The 9,128-nt window shown below is 34.3% G+C and overlaps 1 protein-coding gene and 1 non-coding gene across 2 annotated transcripts; one reads left to right on the top strand and one right to left on the bottom strand.

The window, feature by feature from the left end:
* The first annotated feature begins 664 nt into the window (after nucleotides 1-664).
* Nucleotides 665-4,540, top strand: LOC113287027. Its single transcript, XM_026535682.1, has 3 exons — nucleotides 665-767; nucleotides 901-1,143; nucleotides 4,215-4,540. Exons 1-3 carry the CDS (start codon nucleotides 756-758, stop codon nucleotides 4,260-4,262), a joined length of 303 nt encoding a protein of 100 aa, XP_026391467.1. The 5' UTR covers nucleotides 665-755; the 3' UTR covers nucleotides 4,263-4,540.
* Nucleotides 4,541-4,762: 222 nt separating this feature from the next.
* On the bottom strand, nucleotides 4,763-4,834 carry TRNAD-GUC. The gene has a single exon. It is a non-coding gene; the product is annotated as a tRNA-Asp (tRNA).
* Between the last annotated feature and the right edge of the window lie 4,294 nt (nucleotides 4,835-9,128).

The following is a 9,128-nucleotide window of genomic DNA, read 5'->3' as shown; positions in this document are numbered from 1 at the left end:
ATTACAAAATTCTCATCTAACCAATGGTGAACTTAAACTATGATTGATCTTGCTAGTAATTTTAAATTTATGGTTGAAGCTTAAATTCTTCTACATACAATACTAAAAAGAAGAAGAGAATGTTTCTTTACATCTGTATGGAATAATCATGGGAAAGATATGCATGATTAGACTCTATAATGACCATGATTTAATCAAGGAAATTATATTCTCTCCATGATTAACAAGACTATTATTTATTAATTAGAATCAAATTATGGAGCCATTCATCACCGATTCAAGGCACATAGCCAAGACAAACCACCAACTACAAACCAATCAATTCCATTGTTTTCTGTCATTCTTTCTATTTTCTTAAAAGAACCATAATCTTAATTTAAAGTCAGATGCTCATTTTCAGAAAAAGGACGTAAAGTCAGATGCTAAAGTTGAACTTTTTTAATTCTCCAAAATACCCAAGATTTTCAGTCAAACAAAATGTCAAACTCTACAGAAGACCCCAAGATGGTCAGGTCGTCAGCCAAATATTTGAGACCCCGTGAGTCCATGACATGGGTTGATCAAGATGGCATTTTCGATATTTACTTGACAGACTAAGGGCATTTGATGATGAGTTTACTTATATATTTGAACTCTGTTGCTGTCTTCAGTTGTCTTGTCTCTCCACACCTATCTTCTATCTCTCTTCTCACTACACTTTCACTTTATCTTCTCCTCTTGATTCACTCTTTGAAAGCTACAGATTTATCTTCATCATGCAAAACGATGTAATAACCTTCATGGGTTTTTTCCTCTTTTAGTTCTCTGTTCATTTACCAGTTTTAGTAATTCTGCTTTAAAAATCCGCTGTTTTCCCTGTTTTTTAATGGTTTCTTTGAATTTTGTTGTGAAAAATTGCAGAAGAATGGTTCATACTTGTCTGTACCTCAGTTTGGAGACTGGGATCAGAAAGGAGGGTTACCAGATTACTCCATGGATTTCTCCAAAATCAGAGAAATGAGAAAACAGAACAAAAGAGAACTTTCAAGAGCTAGTATCGGGAATGAAGAAGAACTTAATTCTCAAAATAACACTAAGAAAACTGATGATCTTCCACAACAACAACACCAACATCATCATCAGCTTCATGACAACTCCCCAGCTGTAAGTCTTTCTTTCTTTCCCATTTCAATTTTGCTGACTCAGTTACATGATCTGACTCAATTGTCTGACTTTGGTTTGAAACTGATGCACTACTGTGTTTCAGATATAAAATGTGTTACCCAAATGAACTATTGAGTCAGATAGATTATGGTTGCTTAGGTTGAATTTTACTAAATCTTTTAGAAGTGACTTACATTTTTACGAGTCAGACGAGTCAGCCAAAACTCATACCCCACTCTAGGGAAAATGTTTGTTGATCATCTAGGTTGTCTGCCGATTTGATATCATGTTTAACATATTAATGTTGGGTTTTGTTAATTTGTAAACTCATTCATGTAAAACCCAATTTTGATATGAATTCTCATTCCCAATACTATGAGCCTATGAAGGAGTAAATGTCTCCCTTGAAAGAATACTTTCTTTTGGGAAATGAGGAGCATGTCATGTAAAGATGGTCTGGTTTTTTGAAATAGTGGAGGTTTTAAATTGAGAACATTGGTAGTATCTAAAGTTTGATACACCCAATATTACAGTTCCCAACAGTTTGACCTACTGTACTACTACTACTAGTACATAGGTCATAGGTGTCTACCGTACATTAAGTCTACACAGATAGGAGTTGAAACCCTCTAGAAACATTACACTTTAATCACAACAAAGAATTCTTTTGGGAATGATGGGTCTCATACGAAAGTCATGTGATCCACTAATAAATCAGCGAACGTGAGAGTTGGTTTTGGGAGTATTTGTTTTATCGGCAAGCATTAATGATTTTAATTGAGGTTATCTCAATGTGCGTTAATGCTTGGCAAGGCAAACAAACTATCTAAAAACCAAGTTTCACATATTTGATTTTTTTTCTCGTGGGTTCCATGGCTTTCGTGTGAGATTCACCGTTCCTAAAAGAATTCATTGTTGCGAAATTTGGGTACAGTGTTTTTAGGGTATTTGATGGTAGACCTACTCAGTGTAATGTTATTACAACAGTAATTGTTTTGGTTAGTGCCATAAACTGTGATATATGGATTAATTTTTTTTGCCACAACAATGTAAGTTCATGTTTCGGTTTTCTGCTCAGTTTGGGTGTGTTTCGAAAATCACCTTATACATGTTTCTGACTTCAAGGTTTATTCTTTTATCCACTTAGTTCTAGCATGGTAATAATCGGAGGAATTAGATGTTATATGGAAAGATTTAAGTCAGTTGGGTGATAATGAAAAACCAAAAAGCTAGTGAACATGCAAGTTTTCAGGGGGAAAATTTCTTCCATTTCAGGGATTGCACTGTAAAATAGCAATTCACACACTTGTGTAGAAAATTTACCCTGGATCACACATTGTTATAGAAATTCTATCCTTCTCCCCCACCTTCTACATCCACCAAGTGCTAGATAAAACCAGCTGATATGGTCCCACTTGGAGGTTGACTTGAAAGTTGTAAACCAACTTGTGAGTACAACTCTGAACTCACATTATGGATGAGGTGGACAGCACAAGTTGCACTTATCTTCTTTTTTAGTTGAAAGTTGCAGTTCTTGAAAAGGTAGATTCCCCTAGGTTTAGGGTATCCACTGTGGGAACTATAATCTGGTGAATTAACTAATACTGAACCACTATGGGAAATCAAGGTATACCGGACCCATTTCCATAGAGGATGCCATTACAAACCCTGTTGATTTTCAAAAATGATATGTGGACGTGTCGAGTTATTACTCGCTCTTGTTTTGTATGCCACGTAAACAAGAGGGAGTAGCAATATCTCTTAGTTCCTGTCAGTTTTCTCATTAGTAAAAACATCTCTTAGTCTGTGTAGCATTTTTTAGTTGATTTTAGTTCCTGTCAGTTTTCTCATTAGAAGCTTGGGTCCAAAATTTGCCCAAAATAGGTTACAATCAGATGCTGCTGCCTGCTGATCATGGTTTAGGGTCCAAGTTTCTAAGTAAAAAATTATCACCAAAGGGAGGTGGTACAAATGTTATAACAATCTTGGGCCATATTTTGTACCTCTGTTACATTATTACGAAGCATACCTGCTATCAAAATAAATATTAGGGAGGGTACTGTTTTGAGCTTGTCATGAAGGAAATGAATGCACATGCAATTAGATCTATGACATTATTTTTCAGTAGTTGTCTAATTTTTACAAGGTTCTCAATTTATTATAGTGCTGGATTTTTTAAAATTATTGTCCTTGATGGGATTCGTTAGCCCCCTACTTCAGATATGATTCTTTTAGTGATGGGTCATTCATGCTTTATTTAAATCACACTTTATTCTTCTGATAAACTATAGAAACAGATAGCAAAGGATCTTCTGTATAAAACAGCAAATACAACGGTAAACTCTAACAGGAAAAAGTGAACCCAAATCAACTGAATGTCATTGATCAAATGGGAATGAGTCTCACAAGTTGGGAAATGGATGAAAGATTAATGAATAAACATTTCTTTATGGGACTAACTCCTACTTGGTCCATGGCATTCAGTTGACTTGAGTTTATTTTCTTTTATTATTAGGACTAAGTGTTTTGGAGGAGTTTTGTTTAGAAGGATCCTTAGTAAATTGGCTTCAGCAGTTGAGCCAATTTGGCAGTGCTGGGTACTTTAATTCTATGCTGATTTTGTTTGTGGGTGGCTGCTAGAATTGTATTAGTATTCAGTACACAAATGTGGTATGGTATTCGTTGTCCTAATTTGGTTCTCATGCTAAAATGGGTTAACTTTCAACTGTATTGATTTAGCGCTTGTTTGTCAAAATGGGTTTTCTTTCTTGGAACTGGTTTCGTACTGCATAATAGAGAGGAAAATTACAGTCATTACGACTGCCAGGCTCTCCTTGGAGTCTGGTTAAACTTACTTGATGCAGATATGATAAAATGCTTACATTTTACACCTACACAATCAAAGTTCTAAGCATACACTTTCAATTATGCATCGTGCAAGCTATTTTCCAGTACCAAGCGGTGCCCAAGAGCATTAGTAGCTCAACTTACTGAGCACTAATGAAAGTTGTTTGGTTTGAGTGAGTTTGTTGTTACTTGCGAAACTAATAATGTTTCTCATTGATTTGCAGGCAAGAAGAAGTATTCTCAGCTACTTCAACTGCTGTGTCAGAGCATAAAAATGGTGGGAAAAGATGGAAATATGCAGGGCAGAAGATTTTATTAGTATAATTTATCATCTGTTTTTGTCTCTCTTCTTTTTCTCCCTGTTCTTGGGGGTGTTCCTTCTGAAAAATCACATCCAGGTGTTTTACAGATCATTAACACGACCAGCGTTGATCTTTTGAAAGATACTGTTTCAGGAGCACATATAATGTATGTAATGATTCCATATCATTCTCCAGTTAGTCCACTATCCAACGAATTTAACCGAAATTTACATCTATGTTATGTGTCTGATTCTCTTTGTTGACTGCTTTATGAGCTATGTCATATATGTGTGAGCCATATATGCAGAGGGATAAAGTTTGAGTTTTATTTGATGAACACAAAAAAAAATTATCCGTGAAAAGAATATTGAGAAGATATTGCACTTGAGGATCAGTGGTGGAGGCCTGGAGGGGGGCACACCAGTGCCTACCGAGTGAAAAAATGAAAATAGAAAAAAAAAAAAAAAAAACGCCGTTGCCGGGGATCGAACCCGGGTCACCCGCGTGACAGGCGGGAATACTTACCACTATACTACAACGACCTGGTTTGCTAATGAAGAACTGTTGACCCTAATTAAACGAGACATGAAGTTAACCCCTGTAGTTAAAGGTTGATACCAACTAGAAATTACTGGTTAATCCATCCTAGAGAAACCGTTTACTGTGTAGTCCACCCACCAATTAGTTTTACTCGCTCGTCCAAAAACATGTTTTTGGACGAAGAAATTTATCCCCAGGTCCAGAGAACGTGCGAGCCACTTAAGGTGTATTTTATAAATTCCCAAAACGTCCAAAACTCCTCTTTTCTATTAATTTCTGGATCTAAGATTTGGCGGAGATTTTTATTCCTTTCTCTCGAATGAATCTCAGTGATGGAGTAGAAGAGGAGAAGCAAGTGATAGTGAAGAAGAAGAAGAAGGTTCGATAATGAATCGGGAGAAAAAGATATAGATTCATCAATTTTGGGTTTTTTCTGAACTTTTTGGTCTTCCTATTCATTTGGAATTCAATATTAAATGTTAGAAGAAGAAGGTTGTTTATTCAAACAATATGATTTAGTCGATTAAAGTGACGATTACTGTGCTTTCTGATTCTGGATTTCAACTTTTTGTTAATTTTTCCTATTTTAGGTTTTAATTTCTCAATGTGTTTTAGTTTCATTTCTTAGTTACTAAAAAAATTCTGTTTTTTACAATCGGTGATGAATGTAAATATGTTGGTGAGGATATAATGCTTGCTTATAAGATTAATTATCACTTTTAGAAAAAATGTACCAGGGTTGAGAAAAATGTACCACGTTTATGCTAGTCATTCGTTTAATTCATGTTTGATAATGGAAGGAAGTGAGCTAATGGTTAACAGCTTGGGAGGGTTATGCAAGACTTAGTATGCAAGGTTTCCCACCATCCATTGAAGGTGTATCAGTATATATTTTGTTTGTACTGTTTTAATTTATGTTTTTTTTTTTGCATGCACAAATGATTTATCATCATTTATTAGGTTTTCGATCCTTATTTTCTCAGTACATGTGTTTATGTACTACAATATACTGTTTGGGTTTTGAAATCAGCTTCGGTAAACAAAATACGGAACGTGCCTGGTCATCCCGTCATGATCCAAGGATAATTGTATTTGATAGAGTATATATTTTGTTATGTCAATTGAGTACACATATTGTTTTTATCAGTACATGTGTATATTTATTGTGATTTCATAGTGTTTTTGTGTGATAAAAATAATGGATTTGATGAAAAATGAGGCAAAAATTGGTTTCACATTGATTGTGGATGTATTCTCTCTGTAACCGCTAATTTCCAATGTTTTCTCTATCAGGGTTGAGAAAAAATATACCTCGTTTATGCTAGTCATTCGTTCAATTCATGTTTGATAATGGAAGGAAGTGAGCCAATGGTTAACAACTTGGAAGGGTTATGCAAGGTTTAGTATGCACGGTTTCCCACCATCCCTTGAAGGTGAATCAGTACATATTTGTTTCGTACTATTTTAATCTATGTTTTTCGCATCCTCAAATGATTTATCAATATCTATTAGGTTTCCGATGCTTATTTTGTTCGGTACATGTGTATATGTACTGCAATATACTATGGATATCTTAGGTACTTATCATTATGTACTGTAATGAAAGTTTGTACTTACATTTACCTTCTTCTTATGGTTAAGTGAGATATGGCATTATGTACTGGGGTTTCACTCAGTACAAATTAATATGTACTAGCTCTAACATGTAGACTTGTGCTAGAGCTTGCAATTTTTTGTATAAATATGTACAACAAAGAAACAACAGTTGGCAGGAGAAGTACTGGGGTTAAGTATTGACTTTTTGTATTTATTTTTCCGTATTTGGTAGTTGGCAGTTTTGCGGCAAGAATCAGATAAAATGAAGTAAGGTTATGGTGGAGACTGAGAAAAAGCTCAAATTCAACAATGAAATGGTCATCGGAGATCTAGAAGACAAGTCACTGAGGTTACCATACTTGCAAGCATCAAGGATGAAAGAGAGACTGGAAGAATTATATCATCAACTTGATGAATTTCACACTCAGTACATATTGATATACATTATGATTTCGCTCAGTACATATGCACATGTATTGGGTTTTCACCAAGATTATATAAATATGTACTAAAGTTTGTTGAGTTATAGGCAGATATGTATTGCTAGTATTTCTGGCAGGATTTTCTTTGCGCCAGGTTTTACAGTATAGGCAGATATGTATTGTTAGTATTTAAGGCTTCATACTCTTTTTCTTGGTCTATTCTGCTTAGTTGATACTACTAGTATGTAGCAGTATTATAACAAGCGTTGCTTTTTCTTGGTCTATTATGCTTAGTTGATACTACTAGTATGTAGCAATACTATAACAAGCGTTGCGACATATTTAGTTTTATTATTGCAGGTCATTTTTATAATAAAAATTTATGAGTTTAAGTTTCAGTTTTCTTATATGCGCCAGATTTTACAATTCATGCAGATATGTACTATCAGTACATATCAACATGTACTGTCAGTTCTGATCATAAAGCATTTCATAATGTACAAAACTAATATTCATATTGTCAGGATGTCGAATCACAACAGTATTGTACGAGAGACAACATTATCTATCATAGAATCATAACTCTACATACAATATTAACCGTCAGTTTCCACTCCCATACTGCTACGAGACAATTTATCAGTCCATACCCAACCACAATTCCCTTACAAACACTATGTACATGCTAACATATCCATATCCACCAGCGTCATTGCATACAAAGTTAAAACCATCACAAGACCAATCACATATCTAGATCCTCATTCGGTCATCTCCCACCACAATATCAACCAACGCGTCCCAATTCACATCCTCTTGCACCATATCCACGATCAGGAACGAAACTAGTTTCGCGGGTGCTTCGGTAATCTTTTTTATATTCTTCACATTACCTGAATAATCAACAAGGTTATTTTTGTCTGTACAAATAGATATATGTTGTAAGATAAAGAGAACATATCACGTTTTACTATTGGATAGTAACAATTTGTACTGCCAAAAACAAATTGTTGGTATTCAAGGATCAGAAACCTAGTACATATCAATATGTACTGTAGGATCATATTCAAGCATAAACTAGGGCTAAGGGTCTATGAGATACATAATTATATGTACTGCATCAACGAATCACTTTTGGATATGTACATATTGATATATAATGATGCTTATGGGGAGCATAAAAGAGATTTTAGTACAACAAAACATATTGATATTCACTGATGCTTACGGAGAACTAAAAAAAGTTTTACATAGTACAATAGAACGTATTGACAAATGCATACACAAAACAACAAGAAAAACAACACATATTCATATGTACAAACACAGTACAACAATACATATTGATATATATTGATGCTTATAGAGAGCATAAAGAGGGTTTCGCATAATACAACAACACATATTCATATGTACAAAGTAACACATTACAACAATACATATTGATATGTATTTATGCTTATAGAGCATAAAGAGGGTTTTACATAATACAACAATATATATTCATATGTACTGCATCGTACACAAAAAAGTAATCCAAGTATTCAACATTACATATTAATAAGTACTACCAATATGTAATATGTACTATTAGATCATGAACATAACACTAATCTAACTATCCAAAAGTACATCTTTGATATGTAGTGTTCCTTTTAGAAGCGAAATTAGAAGTGAATTTTAGATTTGTACCTTTTTTTGGTAAAATTGCTTTCTTCCATTTTGTTGATGAATGAGTAACAATGTTTTCTCTGTATTTGTTTTTGATGGTGGAGGAGTAACAATGTTTCTCTTCCTTTTTGTTGTTGGTGAAGGAGTAACAAGAAAACGAATAACAAAATCAGATCCAAAACGAATTTCCATAAAAAAAAACTAGGGAAATCTTGTTTGATTTCATCGAATCTAGGGTTTTCCCGTTGATTTTCTTCTGCTTTGATGATGATTGATTTGGGTTTTGTGATCTAGATTTTCAGATAAAACTCAAAATTGTGCCCTAGATTTTTCAGTTTTTTTAGTAAAATAAAGAAGATGAAATCAAAATCGGGAAAAATAAAGAAGCTGGAACTCAAAATCGTACCATAGATTTTCAGATTTGAGTGAAAACAAAAGAAGATGAAATTGATTTCTGCCGCCGGACTGTAGAAGATGAAAGTAAAGAAGATGATTAAAGTTTTACACTGACTTTTCTCATGGGTAGCTTTGTAATTTTACGCTTTTTGAAACTTTGTTGGACCAGACAGCAAATGTTTTATCCCGCTGGACTACACATTAACCCGGA

The sequence above is a fragment of the Papaver somniferum genome, chromosome 6, assembly GCF_003573695.1.
Source record: "Papaver somniferum cultivar HN1 chromosome 6, ASM357369v1, whole genome shotgun sequence".
In the NCBI taxonomy this organism is placed as follows: domain Eukaryota; kingdom Viridiplantae; phylum Streptophyta; class Magnoliopsida; order Ranunculales; family Papaveraceae; genus Papaver; species Papaver somniferum.
The sequence above is the reverse complement of the archived record's forward strand: the minus strand, read 5'-3'. Positions and strand labels throughout refer to the sequence as shown.